This window comes from Muntiacus reevesi, chromosome 2 (genome assembly GCF_963930625.1).
Source record: "Muntiacus reevesi chromosome 2, mMunRee1.1, whole genome shotgun sequence".
Taxonomy (NCBI): Eukaryota; Metazoa; Chordata; class Mammalia; order Artiodactyla; family Cervidae; genus Muntiacus; species Muntiacus reevesi.
The window spans coordinates 274,060,255-274,086,619 of record NC_089250.1 but is presented as its reverse complement, the minus strand read 5'-3'; the positions used below and the strand labels follow the sequence as shown (position 1 = coordinate 274,086,619).

The 26,365-nt window shown below is 44.1% G+C and overlaps 1 protein-coding gene and 1 pseudogene across 1 annotated transcript in view; both read right to left on the bottom strand.

Moving 5' to 3' along the window:
* Positions 1–2,478, bottom strand: part of LOC136161702 (zinc finger protein 420-like) — a 28,245-nt gene extending 25,767 nt beyond the window's left edge. The window contains 1 exon segment of the mRNA XM_065926727.1: positions 2,194–2,478. Coding sequence (XP_065782799.1) covers positions 2,194–2,268 — 75 coding nt within the window. The 5' untranslated portion in view covers positions 2,269–2,478.
* Positions 2,479–5,945: 3,467 nt separating this feature from the next.
* LOC136157622 (zinc finger protein 91-like) overlaps positions 5,946–26,365 on the bottom strand; it is a 62,841-nt pseudogene continuing 42,421 nt past the window's right edge.

Genomic DNA, 26,365 nt, shown 5'->3' with positions numbered 1-26,365 from the left:
ATACTCAAAATGAGAAAAATGTTAGTTACTCTGTTGTGTCCTACTCCTTGGGACCCCCAGGAACTATAGCCTGCCAGGCTTCTCTGTCCATGGGAGTCTCCAGGCTAGAATACTGTAATGGGTAGCCATTCCCTTCTCCTGGCGATCTTAGTGGAAAAAAAGGAAAAAATTCGATGTAATCATGCTAACATATTTATACACACAGACATATACTACAACAAGAGTACATACTCAGTAATAGAGAAAAACTGTCATGTCAACAATATCAGGATAACTTCTAACTGATTAGAAATATACATAAATACTTGAGGATGATATTATTTTAATTTTTAAAAATAGACTAGGTTACAGACATGTACAACAATATAAAATAAAGTGGAGCTCTGGTTCTGAATTTTTAAATTTCCTGGAAGCCTGTATCATTTGCACTGAACTATATTCTAAAACTTGACACAGGGGAAAAAACAAAAACAAAAAACAATCAACCACTTAACGCTGTTGAATATAGATTAGCACTAATATGATTCTTGTAAATATTTTGGAAAATACAGAAATAGGATGAAACTATGTCTGTGATGTGAGCGTGGAGTGTACTGCAAATGGTAAGACCGAGGCTTGAGTGATGAAAACGCCCACTCCCCAAACCCAGCATCTCTACTAAACACATGCGAGTGTTGTCAACTACAAACTGGCAGTTGCCAAGAGCATTGCAAGCAACCGAACAGCAAGGGCGTTTGTCATCTGTCTCTGTGGAAAATGAACCCTACGGTGCTTCAAGTGTTGACTTCAACCGCCCCTGAGGGAGCTCAGGTTGCATTGAGGCACTCTGCCCCAGGGAATCCGGTGGAACAGGTCTTTAGAGAGTTAGATATGTTCAGAAGCTGATTTCATGATCCCAATCCCCGCATCTCTTCATCTCTGGGTGGGCTGGGCTTGGTCACTTAGTTGTACTCTGTCTGTGGGCACTCTCCGGGCAAGAATACCAGAGTGGGCTGCCACGCCCTCCTCAAGGGGATCTTCCCAACCCATGGATCAAACCAAGGTCTCCCGCATTGCAGGCAGATTCCTTAGCATCTGAGCCATCAGGGAAGCCCCTTCATATCTAGAAAAGCACCAAATCCCTGAACGGTGACATCAGCTCCGCACGACTGGCAGAAAAGCTTTTCTAAAGTAAATGCTTGACTGCACTGAACTCCCCCTTCACTAAAATCTTATACACTCACCTTCCCCGCTGCCTCTTTAGTGCAGTCTCTCAGAGTTATCTGAGCTGCTGTCTCCTGGGTTGCTGTCCTTATTTTGCTCTAAATAAAACTTAGCTCACAATTCTCAAGTTGTGTGTCTGTTTTAGCCAACTGTTCATTGTTCAAAGTGAAGAGAAACCAAGATGATAAAGAGTTTCCCCACTAGCTGTGATAATTGCGCATATCCCTCAGTTTTTCTTTCCAAGACACTTTTTGAAGACAGGAAAAAAAAAAAAAAATGCACTGGAATCTCACAGAAGCACCTGAACCAGTGAACATCTGAGGTCATGGGATAAGAAGTACATGGAAAAATGCGTTATCACTGCCAGGTATTTTAGCAATATTATGAAAACCATGATCTCAATCTACTATGAAAAATATCTGTTTTATGGAAACTCCACTGCATATATACCTCGCATGATCTGGAAACTAATAGTACATTTAATAGTAAGTTTTTCTTATCGATATAGAATCTAGTCATTGCACATTTTTCATTTTGAAAATTTTCTGAAAAATTCTCAACTGCAGAGTTCACTCTACTTATAAGGGCATTTTAAACTCCTGTTCTGAAGAACTGAATTGCATCCACATGTAAACTCATCATGGCATTTCCCCGACTTCCCTAGGATCCCAACACCGAACCACATTCCAACGGGAGTCTCAGACACCTGTGTTCATCTCTCACAAAGGGAATATATTCACCAGTTGAAAGTCACTAATTCATGTCGAGGATTCATCAGGACAGAAAGAAGAAAAGGCTGTGCGACACAAGCGAGAAGCAGTCTAAAGAGCCGGCCTTCACGATTATAAGAAAAAAGAGAAAAGAGGAAGTTGATAACAAATCCCCAGGGAGAAAAACTGGAATCAGAGAAGTAAAGGTTTGCGGATTCTCAGTCCAGGCATTTCAGGAGGAAAAGCAGACACAGCCCCAGACCCGGGACAGGACGTTTACCTGAGAAGCTGCCATTTCCTCCTCCTCTTCCTCCTGCTGTGTCTCTTCTGGGGATATTATGCAGCAAAAACACATCTACGTATTGAGAAAACAGCATCCACACAGCTCTTTCACCTGCAACTACTGCAGTGAAAAAGAAGAAAGTTTTCTTGTTTCTCGCTCGCTTTTCGGAGCTCTTTGTTCACTTTCTCAGTTCCTGAGCTGTAGCGGGTAGTCAAGATGAAGCTGATATGCTAATCACATCCTGGGTTTGGTGCTCATTTCCCCTACTCTCTTTGCAGAGTACCCCTGCTATCTGTTCTCTTATTTTTCACATTAGAGAGAGCAGGCCACAGAACAATTCACAAGAGAACATGGACCCAACTTCCGAGCAACCTGACTCTGACTCTGCGGACTTTTTAAACTATGCAGGAGGCAGACCTTCCAGGAGCTCTGAGCTTGAGCCCTCAGCTCTGCCTGCCCCAGAGCTCTGGAGGGAGGATTTAGGGCGGGATCTTCTAGAAACAAAGAACCTCAGCCTGATTCCCGGGGAGGGGCTCTTTCTTGGATGGGTGTGGCCTGTGCCTGTGCCCTTGGAGGAGGGGGGGAGGGGTGAGTGTTTGGTGGGAATCACCTGGGGGCCCCGGGTGCCTGCAAGGCTTTGCTCTCAGGATTCTAGGAAAGATGGCCTGAGTCCTTAGGTTTGTTTCTGTTGATTTCACTCCCTTCTGTAACCTGGGGACACTGGTTTTCACAAAATGATTTGCACTGTGAACACCTCTGTGCAGGTGGGGGGCCTCCTACTTCAGAGTCAAGGGGCCTGGAGGTGTTTCCATCACAGCTTTCTTTAAAAATAAACCAGAGGCAGCAGTGGACCTTGGGTTAACAGTCTATGGGCAGGGACAGATGTCTTTCAAAATGATGCCCTAAAAGCTATCTGATGACCAACCAAAGAAATAATGATCAGTGTTATGTCATTAGTGAACTTACCCATAAATTAATCCATGAAAGGGATTCTCCGAGTCTGCCTGCAAATTGGGAGACCCAAGTTTGATCCCTGGGTCAGGAAGATCCCCTGGAGAAGAAAATGGCAACCTTCTCCAGTATTCTTGCCCGGAGAACCGATGGATGGAGGAGCCTGGAGGGCTACAGTCCATAGGGTTACAAAGAGTCACACACGAAAGAAAAACTTCACTTTCACTTTCAACACAGAAAAACGTTGCTGCTCTCCTTCATGTTTGTATTTCTAGGTTTTATGAATCATCTGCTACAGTTTGTTATCTGCTCTTTTTAAATAGCTGTATACTCTGACATCTTTAAGGGATAACTGACTAAGGAAAAATTAAATAGAGGAGCATATCCATTTTTCTAATAGTGTCTATTCTAAAAAATATTCAGTGTGCATGTACCAGTACCAATATCTTAGATGATTCAGTTTCACAGCAGAAATGAGAGTAAGGTACAGAGATTTCTCATATACATCCTGTTCCCACACATAGACAATCTCCCGATTTATCTTTCCCCACCTGAAGATACCTTTGTGGCACTGATGAATCTACACAGACATTAAGTAAAGTTTCTAGTTTCACCTTGTTTCTCTTTTAGGGATGTGTACAGACATCCTGGAATGTGAAGTCAAGTGGGCCTTAGGAGGCATCACTCCAAACAAAGCTAGTGGAGGTGATGGAATTCAAGCAGAACTATTTCAAAATTTAAAAGATGATGCTGTGAAAGTGCTGCACTCAATATACCAGCAAATTTGGAAAACTCAGCAGTGGCCACAGGACTGGAAGAGGTCAGTTTTCATTCCAATTCCAAAGAGAGGCAATGCCAAAGCATGCTCAAACTACCACACAATTGAACTCATCTCACAGGCTAGCAAAGTAGTGTTCAAAATTCTCCAAGCCAGGCTTCAACAATACGTGAACCATGAGCTTTCAGATGTTCAAGCTCGTTTTAGAAAAGGCAGAGGAATCAGCTCTCAAATTGACAACATCTGCTGGATCATCGAAAAAGCAAGAGATTTCTGAAGAAACATCTATTTCTGCTTTTTTGACTATGCCAAACCTTTGACTATGTGGATCACAATCAACTGGAAAATTCTGAAAGAGATGGGAATAATAGACCATGTGACCTGCCTCTTGAGAAATCTGTGTGCAGGTCAGGAAGCAACAATTAGAACTGGACATGGAGCAACAGACTGGATCCGTATAGGAAAAGGAGTACGTCAAGTCTGTCTGTTGTCACTGTCATTATTTAACTTCTATGCAGAGTACATCATGAGAAACGCTGGGCTGAAAGAAGCACAAGCTGGAATCAAGACTGCCGCGAGAAATATCAATAATCTCAGATATGCAGATGACACCACCCTTATGGCAGAAAGTGAAGAACTAAAGATCCTCTTGATGAAAGTGAAAGAGGAGAGTGAAAAAGATGGCTTAAAGCTCAACATTTAACAAACTAAGATCACGGAAATTGGTCCCAGCACTTCATGGCAAATAGATGGGGAATCAGTGGAAACAGTGACAGACTTTATTTTTGGGGACTTCAAAATCACTGCAGACGGTGACTGCAGTCATGAAATTAAAAGATGCTTATCCTTTGGAAAGAAAGTTATGACCAACCTAGATATCATATTAGAAAGGAGAGACATTACATTGCCAACAAAGGTCTGACTAGTTCAGACTATGGTTTTTCCAGTGGTCATATATGGATGTGACAGTTGGACTATAAAGTGGTCATATATGGATGTGACAGTTGGACTATAAAGAATTGATGCTTTTGAGCTGTGGTGTTCGAGAAGACTCTTGAGAGTCCCTTGGACTGCTAGGAGTTCCAACCAGTCCTTCCTCAAGGAGGTCAGTCCTGGGTTTTCATTGCAAGGAGTGATGTTGAAGATGAAACTCCTATATTTGGCCACCTGACGAGTAGTACTGACTCATTGGAAAAGACGCTGATGCTGGGAAAGATTGAAGGTGGGAGGAGAAGGGGACAACAGAGGTAGAGATGGTGGGATGGCATCACCAACTCAATGGATATGAGTTTGAGTTAACTCTGGGAGTTGGTGATGGACAAGGAGGCCTGGCGTGCTGTGGTCCACGGGGTCACAAAGAGTCAGACATGACTGAACAACTGAACTGACAGACTACGGGTCTGGGCGACCTTATAACTTGTGTCCATTACAACAATTTAACACAATGATTTCATGGTCCTGAACTCAGGATATTCATAGCCCCTCCTTTCAAACCCATGGCAACCCCTGACCATTTTAATCTCTTCTACTTTCCTGACTAGATTCTCAAGTGGCTCTGTGGTAAAAAATCCACATGCCATTGCAGGCGACCCAAGTGATGTAAGTTCAATATTTGGGTAAGGAATTCCCTGGAAAAAGAAATTACCACCGAGTCCAGTGTTCTTTCCTGGGAAATCTCATAGACAGAAGTACCTGGCAGGCTGCAGCCCATTGGGCCCCAAAGACTCAGACACAATGGAGCACATAAGAACATTGACCTACACCAAAATATCATATTGTAAAAATCATACGTTTTGTAGCATTTTCAGATGGGCTTCCTTCACATAGTAAAATGCATGGAATGATTGTCCATGTATTTTACACTTTGAAAGTTTAATATAAAAAAGCTTAATATCTGCCCTTCTAGCCTGCTTATTAAATAGGTTCACCAATAACATTTTCTAGGTTCATATATATATATATATATATATATATATATATATATATATATGTAAATACCATATTTTCACGAATATAGAGATTAGACCTGTGGACACAGCGGGAGAATGAGAGGGGGCCCAATCGAGAGAAGAGCCTTGACATATATTCACCACAATGGGTAAAGCAAGTAGCAGGTGGGAAGCTGCTCCATAGCACAGACAGCTGAGCGCGGGGCTCCGTGATGGCTAGAGGGGGGACACGGAGATCGTGGGAGGGAGGTTCGAGAGAGAGTGGGCGTACATATACCTGTGGTGATTCATGAAGTTGTCCAGCGGAATCTAACACAACATTGTAACGCAATTATATTCCAAAGAATATCTATTCATCTCAAAAGAAAAAAGAAAAACCAGACATAACGCAGTGCTTAGGAGCCCCCCTGACAGTGCAGGGCCCTCGGGCCTCATCCCTGGTCCAGGAATACCCCAGGCGCTCTGGGGAGACGAAGCCTGTGCGCCTCAGCTGCTGAGGCTGGGTGGGGGGGCGACTTGGTCCTTTAGACGGGCACGAGGCAAAAGAGATGCTCAGCATCGCTAAATAATGAGAAATGCAGAACAAAACGACAGTGATACATCACCTCCTGACAGTCAGAATAACAACTAGCAGAAAGCCCACTAATAATGTCATAAACGCTGAAGAGGCTTGGAGATCAGGGAACCTCCTACATGACTGAAGGAAGTGTAAGCTGGTGCAGTCACTTGGGAGGACAGTGTGGAAGTTTCTTAAAAACCATAACCTCTTGACTTTTAAGGAAAAGAATTCCCAGAATAGTAGAAAAAATAGATAAATTGACAAATTTATGAGATTTGCAGTTTTAGTAAACCATCTGCACTTTTGTAATGAGCAGTTGTGGCCTAGCATTTTTAAATCCTTTGAGTAAATGTGTATGAATGCACACACACTCACATGCTCCTTGTGTTTCTCACTGCTAGCGTTTATACCTTCAGATATTTATTTATTCTATTCAATGAATGCTTTATAAATTATATAACATATATACTTTCAGATACTTATATATTGCCTTCAATGTATGTCAAAACCATGAGAAAACTGTTCCTTTAAGCCAAGGCAAGAAACATGTGATAAGAATTAAACAAGGTAAAATATTACAAATCTTCGTTCAGAATTTTACCACCATGGTTTTAAGTATTCTTGTGACAAAGGTTAAATTTACATTTGCTTAAATGAGCCCATGAAAAGTCTCACTTAGCTCAACAGAAGAACAAAGGACAACTGAAGCAGGTGAATTCATGACTCTAGGTCCTGAGAGAATTCACAGCAAGCTCTGAGTGAGGTCAAGGATAGAAGGGAGCAGAGAAAGAGGCAGTAATTGGGGTTCAGGTTTTTACAAGAGGCCCTGGGTGAAGTGCTGTGGGCTCCCCAGGCTGAGTGTGGATGGGTCCATTCAGACCAAAAGGACTAGGATTTTGTGGATCTGTGAGGGTGGCATTGAAGGGGAGCTTGTGAAGTAGCCTTGGGGTTCAGCAAGACTGCTGGTCTTAAGGAAGGGGGTTTTCTGGTGCAGGTGCTCACAGGACTGGCTGGTGTGAGTTCAAGGACCTGCAGGCTGCCTGCTCCCCAGACAGATGCTGAGGCAGCAACAGCGTGGAGCAGTTCAGGGGAGCTCTCAACAGTACTCTATGATCCTTCTTATTAGAACCGTCACAATGTCCCTGCGTTTAAAGAGAGCGAAAAAGTACAATGGAGAAATGATGGGAAATACATGATCAAATGATTTGAAACTTAAGGGCAGGAAGGAAACTAATTGTTACAAACATCACCCTTCTATGCTACCGAAGAGTTTCTCGTTAGGTGTTCTTTCCTGCAACCTTAAATTGCTAGGCTAACACTTCATTCATTACACACCAACATTTACACAAGAAACGATTCAGTTTTATTGATTAACATGTATGCTTATCACACACAGAATAAGTTACACTCCGCTATGTAACTTTGGTTCAAATATAGATTATAAGCATAAACAATGATAATCTTTCCTCTGATACAATGATCTGAGAACTGTGATTTCTATGGTTACAAAACGGAGGCTAATCATTTAAGAAGACGTACACTAATTACATGACTTTTCTGGGAAGTGTTTTCTGTACATTTTTAGGGTAGCAGAGATGTCTTTAATTGAAATATGTCAGCTGATATTCATGACTTCTGTTCATATTATAAAATACATCAAGATTTCAGTGAACTGTCATTATATTTTACTTTAAAAACAAGTGATGTAACTATTGAAAATGAACATTTTACTTTAATCTGTGGAATTATTCCCTGAACATTTCCATCAAGGTGACTTACAAGGATGTGTGACATGAATGACAAAAACCACCATTTAGATGTTCACTGTACATGTTACATGCCTGTGTCCTTAATCTTATAATGGAGAAAAATTATACTTCTCTCATCTTTGAGGTAGCAGCCATCAAAAACATAACTTTGAATGCACACTAGAAATGAAGTGTGGCATGGAGTAATTTGAGAATTCAGTTACATTCATTTTGGTTTTCAAATAATCACAGATCATGTCAATGTAAACAAACATACATAGCTAGTAACTGTACATGGCTAAACATCACCTCTTCATCTTGTGATCCATACTAACATATCAATTTTTTGTCTATTTTAACTATGAATCACTGTCTACAATATTTCTCCCTAAGAGGAACGTCAGAAAACAGGATTTATGAAATACTTTCTAGTATGCATTTCCTGATATTTATTTAGATTTGATTTTTTTATAAATATTTTCCTACATTTTCTTTACGTCATTCCATATCTTTCTTATATAAATAAGTCTTTTGTCTCCTGAATTGTATGTTCAGGACAAACCTCTTCCATGTCTTACTTCATTACTAGGGTTTCCCTCCAGGACATGCTCTCTGATGTCCAATGAAGTGAGAGAGCTGTCTAAAGCCTTTGCAGGTTTCCTTACATTTATGAGATTTCTTTCAGTGTTAATTATCTGATGGTAAGTAAGATCAATTTGCTGGGTTAAGTCTTTGTCACAAATCTTACATTTATAAGGCTTCTCTTCAGTATGAATTCGCTCATGTTTAGTAAGATTTGCATAGTGACTGAAAGCTTTTCCACATTCTTTATATTATTAAGGTTTCTCTCCAGTGTGAATTCTCTGATGGCGAGTAAGACCTTTGCGGTGCCTAAAGGCTTTGCCACAATCCTTACATTTATAAGGCTTCTCTCCAGTATGAATTCGCTGGTGTTGAATAAGAGTAGAGTGTTGACTAAAGTCTTTTCCACATTTTTGACATTTATAAGGTTTCTCTCCAGTGTGAATTCTCTGATGGCAAGTAAGACCTGAGTGCCAGCTAAAGCCTTTGCCACAATCCTTACATTTATAAGGCTTCTCTCCAGTATGAGCTCTCTGATGGGATATAAGGCCTGAGTTCCGGCGAAAGCCTTTGCCACAATCCTTACATTTAAAAGGCTTCTCTCCAGTATGAACTCTCTGATGGTACATAAGGCCTGAGTGCCGGCTAAAGTCTTTGCCACAATCCTTACATTTATAAGGTTTCTCTCCAGTATGAATTCGCTGGTGTTGAGTAAGAGTTGCAGATTGACTGAAAGCTTTTCCACATTCTTGACATTTATAAGGTTTCTCTCCAGTGTGAATTCTCTGATGGCAAGTAAGACCGGAGTGCCAGCTAAAGCCTTTCCCACAATCCTTACATTTATAAGGCTTCTCTCCAGTATGAACCCTCTGCTGGCAAGTAAGACCTGAGAGCCGGCGAACGTCTTTGCCACAATCCTTACATTTATAACGCTTCTCTCCAGTATGAAATCGGTGGTGTTTATTACGAGTTGTGTGTTGACTGAAAGCTTTTCCACATTCTTGACATGTATATGGTTTCTCTCCAGTGTGAATTCTCTGATGGCAAGTAAGACCTGAGTGCCGGTTAAAGTCTTTGCCACAATCCTTACAATTATAAGGCTTCTCTCCAGTATGAACTCTCTGATGGTACATATGGCCTGAGCCCTGGTTGAAGTCTTTGCCACAATCCTTACATTTATAAAGCTTCTCTCCCGTATGAATTCGCTGGTGTTGACAAAGAGTTGCGTATTGACTGAAAGCTTTCCCACATTCTTGACATGTATAAGGTTTCTCACCAGTGTGAATTCTCTGATGGCAAGTAAGATCTCTGTGTTGAATAAAGCCTTTGCCACAATCCTTATGTTTATAAGGCTTCGGGCCAATATGGATTCGCTGATGTTGACTAAGTTTTGAACTCTGATTAAACGCTTTGTCACATTCTGTACATTTGAAAGTGTTCCATCTCCATCCTGTATGAATTTCCCTACGTTTACGTAGGTTGAGTGTGTTAGTAAAGACTTTCTCACATTTCTTACACTTGCAGTTTTTCTGTGGATTCTGAATACTCTGCTGTTGAATAAGTTCTGAAGACTGATTAGACACATTATATTCACTACAATTGTAAGTCTTCTCTCCAGTATGTGCACTCTTATTTAGTGAAAGCCCTGATGCTCGATAAAAGATATTCCTACATGTATTACTCTTAGAATCCTTGTCTGAAGATTGAGGTGCCTGATGTTTCCTAAGGTCAGAGTCTTGTCCAATGTTATATCCACTGTCATCGCATGAAGAGTTTCTTGCTCCATCATAAATACTCTGGAAACTATCGGGGTTGGAGCTCCTACTTAAGGTCTGACTAGTGTTATTACACATGAAAAGTTGTCCTATATTAACCCTATCACGATATGTATCAAACAGTGATGGCTGAATTAAGTCTCTTCCATTATTATCAACATTACACATTTTGGATTGGAGAGAACCTGTCTGTTGGTGGAAGAATAAAGACCCGCTGCTCACAGATCCCTCAAGTTGATTATATTGTGAGTTTTCCCCATCATCTGTAAACTTCTCCTTTTCAGACGTGGTTGAATGTATGTGTAATCGAAGTCTATGTTCAGAGTGGTCTGAACGAGCATTTGGAGCAGAGACTGGATGACCTTCCAGATTGTCCAAATTTCCTCTCAGAGAATGTGTGTGTTTCAAAAACTGATGTGAGTCATTGCTTACAATGATACACTGCGCGGCAGACGATGATGACTGAATCGGGTGCTTGCCCCATTTTGACTCCCAGTGCTCATTTCTTCTGGCAGTCATGTCCACAGTATGTGAAACGGTCTCAATTTCTTTATGTCCATATAAACATCCTCTCAGTCTTTCACACGCCCTTGTATATCCCCAGGCTTTGGTTAAATGTTCATTTCGGAGGTGAGCTCTTTCATATAGGTTTGCTTTTGGGGTTAAATTTTCAATCCTTGGATTCTTTGACATCAAACCATGGGTTTTGTGAGAAGACACAGCTGAAAGATACCAAATAGAACCTTTCTTACCTCATATTCTCAGTGAATATCCTTGAAGATTTAGAGAAAATGGGGACCCAAGGATCAAGATGCCAGAGGATTAGGCAGAATGGAGTTCATCTCTCTCCACAAATGAATCAAGAATACATCAGAATTGGAACATTTCTCACAGAGCCCCCTCTGAACACTAGCAAAGAAGCTACACCACCTAAAAAGACAAGAAAGATTCCTGCTGAGCCAGGTAGGACCAAAAAAGAAGAAGGAGAAGGAAGACGAGAGGAACTGGGATGGGACCTGCAACATTGGTGGGATCTGAAGAGAGAAGAGGTGTCCACATCCGGGGGAGCCATCACTGGGGGAGCCCAGTTTGGACAGAAGGAGAGCCTCATTCTCTGTGGAAGAGAACATGGCAACCCGCGTGTGGCAGCAGGGCAGTGAGAGCTGCAGATGGGGTGGTGAGCCCTGCCCTGCCCACCCAGCCTGAGAGGGTGTCCACCTCAAGGGTGTCCACCCCTGCAGACAAGGGCTGGGTGCTGGAACGTGGGCTTTGGAGAGCAGACCCAGGCAGAGGACTGCAGTTGGCCATGAGGACACATCCTGAGGGGACGGGAGGGAGGGAGGAGCTCTGCAAATGGGACGCTTGTGGAGGAAGCCTGCACCACCAAAGCGCAGACGCCATTGTTGAGTGAGGCCCAAAGGGAAGAACCCCACCGCAGCCTCTCTCCCCCGTGCTGGCCCCTCATCCCTGGCAGCAGGGAGGACCGCCACCCAGTGGGCTCTACTGAGGCCCAGCCACGGCCTCCCCCATGCCCCTCCTCCCCCGTCAGCAGACCCCTGTGCCCTGGGGCAGCCTCTGGAGCAGACACCCGTGGGTGGGCCACATGCTCAGAAGGAGCTGAAAGCGCAGCTGAGCCCCAGGGTTAAGGAAGCAAAGCTGAGGTCTCTGCTCGCAGCTGCACTAACCACGCTTTTACACAGGCAACCGGCTTTGTCAGCTCAGCCCCTGCAGAGCATCTGAAGGACAAGGGGGACGCCCCGGTCACAGCAGGTGTGGCTTTAGCAACTGTAGACTTTGTGGGCTCGGACACGAGGGGACGGGGCCAGGCCGGAGTCTGAGCTGCCCCCACAGCACCACAGCACCTGGGACCTAGGCCCTGAATTCAGGGGATCTATGCTGGTGACCCGGGAAGAACAACATCTGAGAGACCCCAGGTCCGTCTGCCCGCATACCCATGGTTGAGCTGGGGCCAAGATCAGTGCCAGCCAGGGTCACACGAGACACAGCCAATGGGGGAAAGTGAAGCACAGAGCACGTCCCAAGGGGAACATCCCCAGAGCAGCAATCCTCAGGGGCTTCTCTCCCAGGGGTGTGCTCCAATCCCACCTGCCTCCACACAGATCAGGATCACAGCGAAGAAACAGATCTGGGGGCTCTGTTCCACCAACCAGGGTGCACACCCACCACAGACATGGTGGTGACAGCCACAGAGTGAAGGGGAAGCTCCCCTCAATATCCAGGGCAGGCTGGGGTCACAGCAATCAAGTGCCCATCAAGGGGATCAGGGCACAAACCTCGGGACCAAACTGAGCCCCTAAAGGGCTGGCACAAGAAGCACGAGGAACTAGGATCCTGCAGCCTTCAGGGCAGAGATCAGAAACACAGAAAATGTAATAAAACCAGGGTACAAAGAGTATGGTGCAGAGCAAGGGGCAAAATAATAAGCTACAAGATCCACTCAATGAAGCGGAGACACGTCGTCTAATGATTACCTTTTGCCCTAAGTTGTCTTAAATGGAGACACCAAACATTTTCAGAAATACTAGGTGCCTTCCAATTCTTTAACCCACTTCTTACAACTTGTGTTCTATTGGAACATATTCTATTAGATGTTTGTATCTAAACATCATAAATGATATTGACATAGAACTAATTAGAAACTGATGGCCATCAGAAACTGATAACAAATGAGATAAATTAATAAAGTCTGGAGCAGCTGATAACAAAGAAGATAATAAAGCCTTAAGCAATTAAATAAGAAGTGAGATTTTAAAAAATATGTTGGGATCACAGAGAACTCTACTCAGTTCCCTGTGGAGACCCAAATGGAAGGAAATCTAACAAAGAGTGGCCATTGATACGTTTACTTTATTCTCTTTGCTGTACAAGAGCACAACATTGTAAAACAATGAGTATTTAAATCCAATAAGCGTTTAAAGGACTTAAAAGTACTCTTTATATGATCTAAAATGTTAATAGTTTAAACAACCATTAGAAATATGGTGGAAAATGTTCTAAATTATTTTGCAATTTATTTAAGAAATCTTTGAGTTAATCGAATATATTAAAGTATTTTACCATTGAGGAATTGTGGCAAATACACTTCAGATATTTAAAATGAGTTCACATAAAGAAATGTGAAACATTGGTGTAACTCAGAGATTTGCATTCTCTCATTTTATGGAAGTTTTGCTTTATACACTGAAATGAGTTTAAAATTTATAGGTTCATATTTGTAGCCTCCAGTGTTTTAGAAAATACAAATCAGAAAAAAAATTCTGTCTCCAATATTCCTAGAGTATTGGTAGTTTGTTTACAATTCCACTCACATATTTCTTTCTAGAGGTAGAAAAGAACTTTAAAAAAGAGTATCTTATATTTATTCATCAATGGGCAGTTTTCCTAGGACCCCCAAGAAATGAAAGAGCAGCCAACTCATGCAAGTTGTCACAAGCCAAGAAGAGAATTTGAATTCTCACTGTGGATGAGAAAAGTAATCATGGAGATGAATTCATGAATGATTGAGAGGCAGAAGGAGCCAGGCAATGTCCGTCTATGACAGCAACAGAAATGAACCCAGAGTTCTCCAGAATCATTTCCACTGGAGCACGGCTTCCCAAGCCACAGGACAAAGGCTGACTTCCTCACTGCTCCTTGGACCTCTCACCTGAGTCATCAGCTCCCTCCATTCACACCCACCTGGGTATGTGGCCGTTGTGTCCGTTCTCCTTACATCCCAGGGATTCTTCATTTGCTCCAGAAAGGTGACCAGGTCCGGCTTAGAGACCACAAGACCTGTTCATCAGAGAAAGGAATATTCGTTTTGCTAGAGATTCACAAGTTCCAACCCAATATGTCTTTGGGTGATAAGAGAACACACGGGTGAATGTTAATACAGCCTCGAGGATGATTCCCCCAAATACTTTATTGAAAGCACCCTTACAGTACTAACAAATACATAAAAATCAGATACTGACATTCTGGTCAAGTACTACAAGGCTCAAGTAAGTAGTGTAAATGTGAATTTAAGAGGAAGGTGTCACTATTTAATACCATGGAACTGATTCAATCACCACCACGCTAGAGTGAAGGAGGCAGATTACATCACGGAAGAAAAAGGTTAGAAACATACTGAATCACCATGAAGGCTTTCTTTCTAAACTCACAAATACCCATTTCCTGCTAGAAAGCAGGGATCTGAAGGTGTTGGTGGAAGCAGAAAATTCCAGGAGACGTTCTAGAAATGCAGGCACCAAACCCAGTGGTGGAAAAGGGATTCTGGAAGGCAGTTGTCCTCACCCAAGGAGGCCAGGTTCCCGTAGGTCTCTAACATCACATCCCTGTACAAGTCCCGCTGACCGAGGTCCAGGCATTCCCACTCCTCTTGGGTGAAGTCTATGGCCACATCCTGGAACATCAGCCGTCCCTGAAATACAAAGCACACATGCATGTACTTTGGGGTCACAAAGAGCCAGACACAACTGAGATCGCAAAGAGTCAGACAGGACTGATGAATGAATGGCTGAACTGACTGTCTGGCTGGCTGTCATATGGCCAAGCGAAGGGTTCCTAACCTGACCCTAAAGGAAAGCGGTAATTTCAGAGAACTCATTTTGATTTAGTGTAGTTTCTGGTATCACACAATAACATTTTCTACCATATTTTTCACCCCAAGAAAAGAGGATATGATTCACAAGAAACTATTCTGATGTGGAAGAGAAATTATAATGTAATCAGATCAACACTGGCATATTTATTTTTGAGTGTTGTCCACGTGTGACCCAGGATAAATTGTCTACCAAAAACCAGGAAACATTTTTAAAAAGCAGATTCTGATCCAAGAGTTCTGGAGTGGAGAAATTGTGCCACATTTTTACTAAGCTGATTTGAACTAGTAATATTGCAAATTCTGCTCCACAAATGACCATTCTGAACAGCAATGAAGGAGAATAGTAGGGAAGAATTCATACGTAAGTCTGGACTTTAAGTCTTTTACAGATTTTACAGGTCTTATAGGATAGTAACCTTGCAGCAAGAAACATTTTAACTATTTAGTATATACTGTATATCTTTCTGACAGTTTTTACAGAATCTTGAATGTGCAACAGAAATAATAGCTCCTCTGTCCATAGGATTCTCCAGGCAAGAATACTAGAGTAGGTACCTATTCCCTTCTTCCGAAAATCTTAAAAAAATAGAAAAAAGCGATCAAATCATGTTAACAGGTCTGTCGACAGACACATAAACTAAAATGGGATTATATACGTTTTAATAATTAAAAGGGGAAAGTCCTCATGTCAATAAAATAAAAATTTTTAACTTATTAAAGATGTATATAAATATATGAGGATGATATTATTTTATTTCTTTAAATAAACTAGAATACAGACATACAGAACGATGTAACATAAAGTAAAGCTCTGGTTCTGAATTTTTCAATTTCCTGAAAATCGATATCATTTCCAAAGAGCTATAGTTCAAATTTTAATACAGTTGAACATAGATTAACACTAATAAGATTCTTATAAACATTTTGGAAAATACAAAAATGTGATGAGAGTCTGTGATGTGAGCATGGAGTACACCAGGAAATGACTAGACCTGGGCTTGAGTGACAAAAATCCCCCAAACCCAGCATCTCTACTAAACACAGTCATCTTCCAAAGCAAAGAGAAACTTAAGAGCATATGGGATTCCCCCATTAACTGTGATAGTTTCTGCACATCCTTCACTTTTTTTCCCCAAGACACTTGTTAAAGACAAAAGGAAAACACATGAGCTGCCTAGCATGGGAATCTCACAGAAGTACCTAAACCAGTGACCATCAGAGTCATGGGGTTAGAAGTACATGGAAGAATGCATTACCACTGCACGGGTATTTTGGCAGTATTAAGAAAACCATGATCTGAATCTATCATTAAAGAATGTTAGTTTGAAGCAAATTTCACTTCATATATACCTCCCGTGACATGTAGCCTAATACTACATTTAATTAGTAAGCCTTTCTTATCGACACAGAGGAAGAGAATAGTCTCAACTGCATTTTTTTATATTTGAAAATATTCTGAAAAAAAATCTGGACCACTGAGTCCATTCTATTTCCAAGGGCATTGCCTTTTGCTCCTGTTCTAAAGACCTGAAGGTGCATCCAGATATAAACTCATCATAGCGTTTCCCCTACTTCCTAGGATCCCAACACAGAACAGCATTCCACTGGGAATCCCTTATACCAGTGCCTCCCCGTGTTGGTCTTTCACAAAGGGAATATGTTCAACATTGAAACTGACAACGTTGAGAATTCATCATGCTCTATAGAAAGCCAGGATACATACATTGGATAACAGGCTCTGGGACATAGGAAGAAACTGTCTAAAGAGCCAGTCTCCTCTAACACAAGAAAAACTGGAAAAAAATAAGCAGTTGGCAACAAACACCCTAGGTAGAAAAATTAGAAGCAGAGAATTGAAGGCTCGCAGATGTTCAGTCCAGACATTTCAGGAGGAAAACCAGACACAGCCCCAGACCCGGGACAGAACGTTTACCTGAGAAGCTGCCATTTCCTCCTCTTCTTCCTCCAGCTCTGCCTCTCCTCTGGGGATTTTTAACACAAACTCACATCTGGGTGTTAAGTAAATAACTTTAAAGGCATCCACACAACTCTTGAATCTGCAACTGCTGGAATGATCGAGAAGAAAGAGTTTTCTTGTTTCCCTTTGCCATTTTCAGAGCTCCTCTTTTACTTTCTCCTTCCCGGTCTGCAGCGGAAAATCCAGACTAACCTGATATGCTAATCACATGCTTTGTTTGGTGCTTACCTTTCCTGCATTCTCTATGCAGACCACCCCTGCTAGTTCTTCTCCTTTCTTTCTGCCTTACAGAGTGCAGGCCACAGTACAATTCCCAAGACCTGACAGACACAACTACCAGGTCACCTGACCCAGCCTGTGAGGGTTTTTGAAACAATGTAAGAGGGAGACCCAGGTCCAAGATCCAAGAGCTGCAGCCTCACACTCAGTACCCCTGTGACCTCAGGAAGGGAGCATTTAGGGCGGGAACTTCTACAAACAAAGAGTGTCAGCCTGATTGATTGGGGAGGGGCTCCTTCTAGGATGGGTGTGGCCCTCCAAGACCTGGTATCTGTACCCAAGAACTATTTATTGCCAAATTCACACTGAAATGCAAAAAAGAAGAGGAAACCACTAATCCATTCAGATCAGTTCAGTTCAGTCACTCAGTCATGTCCGACTCTTTGCCACCCCATGAAACGTAACACGCCAGGCCTACCAGTCTATCAACAACTCCCAGAGTCCACCAAAATCCATGTCCATTGAATCGGTGATGCCATCCAACCATCTCATCCTCTGTCGTCCCCTTCTCCTGCCCTCAATCTTTCCCAGCATAAGGGTTTTTTCCAATGAGTCAGCTCTTCATATCAGGTGGCCAGAGTATTGGAGTTTCAGCTTCAGCATCAGTCCTTCTGTTGCAGGAAGGGCGACCCCTTCCAGGGCCCCAAACTGGGCTCTTGTCTAACACTCGGGAATGAATTGTCCGAGGAGACACATGCTGACAAAGCAAGAGATTTTATTGGGAAAGGGCACCCGGGTGGAGATCAGTAGGTAAGGGAACCCAGGAGAATTGCTCTGCAGCGTGCCTGGCAGTCTTGGGGTTTATGGTGACGGGATTCGTTTCCGGGTGATCTTTGGCCAATCATTCTAATTCAGAGTCTTTCCTGGTGGCCCACACATCGCTCAGCCAAGATGGATGCTAGCAAGAGGGATTCTGGGAAGTGGAAGGATATGCGGTGTCTCCTCTAAACTATTCCTGAACTCTTCCAGCTGGTGGTGGCTTACTAGTTCCGTATTCTTTATCAACATCTCCTGTCATAAAACAACTCATGCAAATGGTTACTATGGTGCCTGGCCAGGGTGGGCGGTTTCAATTAGTGTGCTTCCCCTAACACTTCCAATGAGCACCCAGGACTGATGTCCTTTAGGATAGACTGACTGGATATTCTTGAAGTCCAAGGGATACTCAAGAGTCTTCTCCAACACCACCGTTCAAAAGCATCATTTAGAAGAAGGAATTCATAGGGCCTGGACTCCATCTCCTGCCTGTCCGGGCTGATCGTGCCCGGCCACCTCTCCAGTGGACCCTGACCTCTGTGCTTAGTGCCTGTGGGAACGACAATGGAAGGATAAGACCCCCTCCAGACAGGGGAACCTTGAAGGTCATATCCAGGTTCCTCATCACCTAAGAGAAAACAGACACTAATCACCCCTGCCTCCGGACAGTATCTATCAGAATGTAAGCACAGGCTTATTGGTTATTAACTGATTGGAATGTAACCGTGGGCTTATTGATTATTAACTGTTTGAACACATAACACGTGAATTATGGGGTTATTGTTATTGTATTTACCCTTCAATTGTAAGCATCAAGGGATTGGGGCGGTGGGTTTGGACACATACACCTGGGGTATAAAAGATTTTCACAAATGCTGGTCGGTGCCCTTGGCTAAGAGAAGACTCTGCCTTGGGCCCGCCGGTGTAATAAAGTGCAACCCACTATCTGCATTGTCCTTCTGAGTGAGTTTGTTTCCCGGAAAATGAGGCTATAACATTTGGTGCATTGGCTGGGAAGCTCCTCACTTTGAGGAGACAGGTCTCATTTGAGGCCACCCCGAGGCTTTGTAGCTTGAATCTCCTAGAGTAGGGAAGGCGCCTCACCCCTCTGGAAGGATTCTGCTTCTCAACGCCCGGACCTTTCACGTTAGCAGGTAGTGAGCGGCAGCAGGGGAACTGAGCGCTCAGGTGAGGAGGAGGAACCCACCCAGCAGGGTGGAAGAGGGGGCCTTATCACCCCCCTGGGAGGGACTAGAAGGAGCGGGGACCCCCAGGAGCCTGGAATAGGCAGGCAGCAGCGATTGCTTCGTACACAGGTCGACGAGCGTGCTAGGGTTTAGGAAGGAAATTTGTGAAGGTCATTTAGGAGGTGTGTTCTCGCCTTCTCGGGGAAAATCATTACCAAGCGAACGCCAGGGGATTTTTAGGATAGGAAACTGATCCTTGTGTGCTCATATTCTGCCCTCCCCCAGGAGGTGTCCCGTCTGCTGTGAAATTCTTGACCCCCTCGGAATTGTTAGGCTAGAAGGAGGGGGGATACAGAAGTGAGTATAAATTGGCTTTCCTGTAGATGGCCTGGGACATGGGATATTTAACCCATCTGTGTTTTCATCCGCACCTGATCAAGCCCACCAAGGCAGAATGGACATTAAGGGAGAAACAGTCTTGGATCATGTGATGTTCTGGTTCGGCTGTGCTGACTGGCAGGTGAAGACACACCGATCCCCCTTCTCCCTCTGGGATCTGGCAGGTAAGGCTTTTCTCACCCCAATTAGGAAGGGGGCAGAATGGCAATTTAACTGCCATTGAGTGGAAATATCAGAAGTACATAGGGTACTGAGAAGTTGGTAGACAGAACGAAAAGGAAAAGTAGAAGGTCCGAGAAGGTAAGCAAGATGGGGGGAAGTGAATCTAAGGCAACTGTATTGGAGTGCATGATTAAAATTTTAAAGAAGGGATTAGGAGGAGACTATGGGGTGAAGATGAAGCTTAACCGCCTCCACATACTCTGTGGTCGAAAGGCCCTCTATGGGAGTAGGATGGCCATCAGAGAACACCATGAACTCAAAAATAGTGGAAGCAGTCTGGCTTCCATCTATTGACTCATGGCTAGGGTTAGCTTGAGACCCTCCTACTTGGACACGGTTCTGTATCCAGAAGGGAAAGGGGAAAATATTAATGGCACAAAAATTGACTGATGATAAAAAAGGAAATTCTACAGGATTTGGACGGGGATGACCTGACCCCTCCCCCATGCTGGATAGTGACTCCCCTGCTTCGCCAGGAACGGAGGCCGCCTTAATGCCCGATCCTGGGCCAGGTGAAGTTCCTGCAGCAGCCGCTGCTCTTCCCCCAGCTCTCCCGGAGGTCCTAGAGCCGCCGTTTTGGCAGGCTCTGATCCCGGTGACAGAAGCCTCTGGCCAACACTTCCAGGATCCGGCTCCAGCCAAACCGCCCAAGCTATACACGCCTCTCCCGGTGAGTACTGACAAGAAGGGGAGGGAGAGGGTGGAATTAAGCAGAGATTGCGCTCTGCCAGAGAGCCAGAGGGAACGAAAGAGAACAGACAAGAGATTTACAGTGCAAGCTGCTGTTCTGAGAAAGTCTATCTCGAGCCCTCCGGAAAACCTCATCTGCCCCAGGGACAGGACAGTTCTTCAGCCAGTTCCAACGGAGGCCCCAGGCACTGTTATAGTCAAACCAGTGTGCCCGAGGGCGATGCTAGGTTTTGGCCACTGGAAGAATGAATGTCCTAAGGCAAGGAAGGAAGAGGAAGCTCCCACAGTTGTGGGGCTTACTGACTTGGAAATTAAATAGGGCTGCCAGGGCTCAGAGATATCAGGTCCTTGAGAGCCCATGGTAACCTTAAAAGTGGGGGACCAAAACATTGACTTCATGGTTGATACAGGAGCAGAACTGTCGGTAGTAACAAAACCTGGGGCACTTCTGTACAAAAGGACTACCGCTGTAACTGGGGTATCGGGAGAAGAGATGATTAAATCGTTTTGCCAGCCCAGAAATTGTCAGATGGGGGGTCACCAAGTGATTCATGAATTCCTCTACATTCCTGAGTGCCCAGTACCCCTGTAGGGAAGAGACTTGCTCTCCAAACTAGGAGCACAAGTGACTTTCTCCCCTGAGGAGAGGCCCACCTTCCGGATGGACTCTATGACTTATTTGCCCTCTCTCTCAATACCACCCCAAGATGAGTGGAGGTTGCTTGAGCCTCTGAAGGAAGAACCGGGTGGGACAGAAGAGCAAGACAGAGAGTTAACTCAATTATTCCCTGAGGTCTGGGTGGAAGACAACCCCCCTACCCCCCGTCCCCTCAGGCTGGCTAAACATCAAGCCCCAGTGATAACAGAACTCAAACCAGACCCCGCTACCGACAGAAGCCTGGGCCGGCATACTGCCCCACATCAATAGATTGAAATTAGCAGGCATTCTAGTAGAGTTCCAGTCGGCTTGGAATACCCCGAGCCTGCCAGTCAAAAAGGAAGTAGGACAGGACTATAGGCCTGTATAAGATCTGAGGCTAGTCAACCAGGCTACTGTGACTTTACACCTCACTCTTCCAAACCCCTATACCTTACTTAGCCTCCTCCTGCCGAGGACTAAAGTTTACACTTGCCTAGATCTCTAGGATGCCTTCTTCTGCATACGCCTCGCCCCAGCGTCACAGCCCATCTTCTCCTTTGAATGGGAAGGTCCAGTCAGGAGCACCGAACAACAGCTTATCTGGACTCCCCCACAAGGGTTTAAGAACTCCTCAGCCATCTTTGGGGAAACCTTGGCTTCTGACCTGGACTCATTCCATCCAGAAGAGTGTGGATGTCAGCTTCTACAATACAGGGATGACCTGCTGCTGGTTGCCTGAGATCTAGGGAAAATGCTGGAAAGGGACAAATGCACTGCTCCAGTTGTTCATGGAAGCAGGTTACCGGGTGTCTAAGAAGAAGGCACAGATCTACAAAGAGGAGGTAAGGTATCTGGGGTTTGTTTTAAAGAAGGGCTCAAGGTTCCAGACACTAATTGGGTCCTATATACTGATGGCACTAGCCTGATAAAACAAGGACAACAACTGTCAGATTAGCAAAAGCAGAAGGGGCCAAGAATAAAAAGAGATGGTTGGGAATTGCCAAATGGCAAATTATTGGTACTGGAGGAGCTGGCACACACTCTGGTAAGCGAGACACACAAAGCGATCCACTTAGGCCCTGTTGCCTGCTCACAGGTTAATGCTGCCTCTCGGGGATTCAGACAAAATCCTCTGGGTATTCAGCTGAAAGGCACGCTGCCCCTTGAACCCCTGGGAGTGGACTTCACTGAAATGAAAGCTCACCGACACTACCATTATCTGCTGGTCATGGTATGTACACTCTCGGGATGGGCAGAAGCTTTTCCTACCTGGACTGAAAAATTATCAGAGGTAGCCTGGTGCCTGCTTAGCGAAATAGCTCCCAAATTTGGGTTCCCTGCCAGCATTGGATCGGACAATGGCCCGGCTTTTGTAACTGATTTAGTGCAACAAGTAAGCAAAACTTTAAACATCAAATAACAACTGTACACTGCATATAGGCCCAGAGTTCTGAGATGGTGGAATGAGTCAACCGGACACTTAAAGAGACTCTCCAAGTGGATCATAGAGACTGACTGCTCCTGGGTGGACTTTCTTCCAACGGTTCTGCTCAGACTCAGGATGACCCCACAGTCCCAAGGGTATTCTCCATATGAAAATGTGTATGGGAGGCCTCCTCCCATAATAAAACGGGTGTCAACAAATTTGCCTCAGGAAGGGGGGGATAGGATTTCACAGCAGATGGAACTGGGTAAGGTAATAAATAGGGTAACTAAGTTTGTACAAGAAAGGGTGCCGTTCCCCCTTGGGGAACAGATTCATGAGTTTACACTTGGTGACCAAGTATGGGTCAAAGACTGGAAACATGATTTGCTAGCCCCTTGGTGAAAGGGCCCTTATGTTATTCTAACTACCCCTGCTGCAGTTAAAATTGCAGGTATTGTCCCTTGATCCATCATAAGAGGATGAAGAGAGCATCCCACGCAGACCCAGAAAACGCTGAGTGGACTGCACAGAGGGACCCCGCTGACCCTCGAGAGACTAAGACCATCCTTAAGAAGAAGGAAAAGAAGATCCCAGACGAGCCCCTTCAGGATGAAGCCGCACAATCAACTCCTGCTGCTTGGCTTCATCAACGTGATTTTGAACTTCCGACAATGTTTTCGTCTCATGGGGACATTCCTACACGGACTTCCACAACACCTACAACTGCTGGGTATGTGGGGCTATGCCTCTGTCTGTGAAGGATGGACTTCGTTGGTGGGTGACACCACTCTGCCAAGGAGATTTTAAACCACTCTGCTCTTTTCTGGGATGACAAAGAGACTTTCCTCTCTCTTGTCAATCATAACCTCTCCTTGCTCTCTTGGCCTACAAGAGTGTAAGACCTACAGTCAATACACTCGGGTCATAGGGTTACATTTGATATAAATGCCAGTGTAACAAAAGCCTAACCTACAACAAGCCCCAGTAAATCTACCTTATTTACATGCTAGGTGGACAAGATCAGTGTTTCAATGGTATGAGTATGTTTCTGCCTTTTCTGTACCCTCTATAGGGACAACAAATATTGTGATTAAAGTAGAGGCCTTGACTAATTTCACAAACAGGCCCTCCTAGATAGAACAGAAGCCATCCAAGCCTTAAATGAAGAGCAAATCTAAATGAGAAAAGTAGTAATTCATAAAAAAATGGCTTTGGACATACTCACAGCTGCTCAAGGAGACATCTGTGCTATAATTAAGGTTGAATGTTGTGTATACATTCCTGACTTATCTGACAATGCATCAACTCCTTTAGATGACATGAAAAATCCGGTAAAAGCAATGTCAAGTGAAAATTTTTCTTTCTGGACTTCAGTCCTATCTTGGGTGAAGAGCGAGTGGTAGAAAACTGTATTTACCAGTGTCATAGTTGTCTTGATAGTTCTGCTTTGTGGACCCTGAATTGTACAATGTATTATGAACTTTGTAACCTAAAGGTTGATGTCATTCTCCCTAATTGGCAGTTGGAGAGCCAGGGTGCAATATATCCCTATGAATGATGCTCATAATATGAGTTAAGAGCATCAAGAGGGGGGAATGAAGAAGGAATTCATAAGGCCTGGACTCCATCTCAGGCCTGTCTGTGCTGATCGTGCTCGGCTACCTCTCCAGTGGACTCTGAACTCTCTGCTTAGTGCCTGTGGGAACGACAATGGAAGGAGAAGACCCCCTCCGGACAGGGATCCTTGAAGATCCTATCCAGGTTACTGATCACCTAAGAGAAAACAGACATTAATCACCCCTGCCTCCGGACAGGTCATAAATTTTTTCCGTATCTATCAGGATGTAATCACAGGCTTATCGATTATTAACTGGTTGGAACCTGGCCATGGGCTTATTGATTATTAACTCTTTGGAATGCAACTGTGGGCTTATTGATTATTAAGTGTTTGAACACATAACATGTGAATGGTGGGGTTATTGTAGTCGTATTTGCCCTTCCTTTGTTTATGTAAGTTTCAAGGAATTTGGGGTGGTGGGTTTGGACACGTACACATGGGGTATAAAAGATTTTCACAAATGCTGATCAGGGTCCTTGGCTAAGAGGAGACTCTGCCTTGGGCCCGCCGGTGTAATAAGCTGCACTCCACTATCTGCATTGTCCTTCTGAGTGAGTTTGTTTCCCGGAACGCATGGCTATAACAGAAGGAGCAGAAGGTTATGTAAAAATCTGATGTTTCTACTCTTCATTACCCCCTCTTGATGCTTCTATCACTCATTGTAGAAAGCATCATCTCATGTTTGATAGGATATTCAGAGCTCCCCGTCGTTTAGGGGACTATATCGAACTATTAACATTTGTAACTTTATGGATTCTATTTGAGAGGTGATGACCTGGGTAATATCTTTGAGAATACAAGGGCTAAACAAAGGCGCCGCAAAGAACGTGAAGAGAGGACCAGTTAAGGGGAGAAGCCACAATGCCCAGCCCCAGGTATTGTTCCAATTACCCCAAGAATTTGCTAGTTCTTCTCTACTTTTCATGATTCATTCCCTTAGCTGTTGGGCCATGTCTCTGACTATTCTAATTGCTTTACATAAAGAAAGCATTCTTCGTTCAAGAGAAAGAGGCAGAGTCCTGCCTTTTCAGCTGTCAGTAGGTGTAGCCCTCTCCTATTTTGTAAAAACACCTCAGCCAAGAAATCTAGCTGCTCCTGTAAGGCCACTCAAGATGTGGCTACTCTCTCAATGTTGTCTGTGTGTTAAAGCCACGCGTTCTGGGGAACAAACTCACTCAGAAGGACACTGCAGATAGTGGAGTGCAGTTCATTACACCGGCGGGGCCAAGCCAGAGTCTCCTCTTAGCCAAGGACCCCAACCAGCTTTTGTGAAAGCCTTCTATACCGTAAGTGTATAAGGTTCCCTGAAACTAGTCTGAACGAAGGAAAAAGAAAGATACAATCAAAGTTAACCTGCAATCGTATGTCTGAAGCCTAGGTAGTTAAGAATGGACAATTATCAATAGGCCTGTGGTCATACCCCAAAAAGCATAATAGAATGTATGATTCTATTCAGTTACACAGATAATTAGAGTGTTCTTTTAGGCAAAGGAGAGCCCTGGGGCTCTTCCTTCCGGGGGCCTGGTTTTCCATTGCTATGTCATTTCCATAGATACTGGGCATATAGCTCAAAGTCCACAGTCCGACCCAAGATGGAGTCCTGCTTTCAAGATGGAGCCTGTTCTGTTTCCTCCATGTGAAGTCCTTGTGAAGAAGGAATTCATGAGGCCTGGACCCCATCTCAGGCCTGTCCCTGCTGCTCGTGCGTGGCCGCCTCTCCCGTGGACTCTGAGCCTCTTCTTAGTGCCTGTGGGGACGACAAGGAAGGATGAGACCCCTCCGGACAGGGGGATCTTGAAGACCATATCCGGGTTACTCCTCGCCTAAGAGAAACGGACTCTAATCACCCCTGCCTCCGGACAGTATCTATCTGAATGTAACCACAGGCTTATCGGTTATAAGCCTGGTTGGAATGTAACCGTGGTCTTATTGGTTATTAACTGTTTGAACACATAACACACGAATGATGGGGTGACTCTGATTGTATTTACCCTTCCTTTGTAAGTCTCAAGGAATTTGGGGT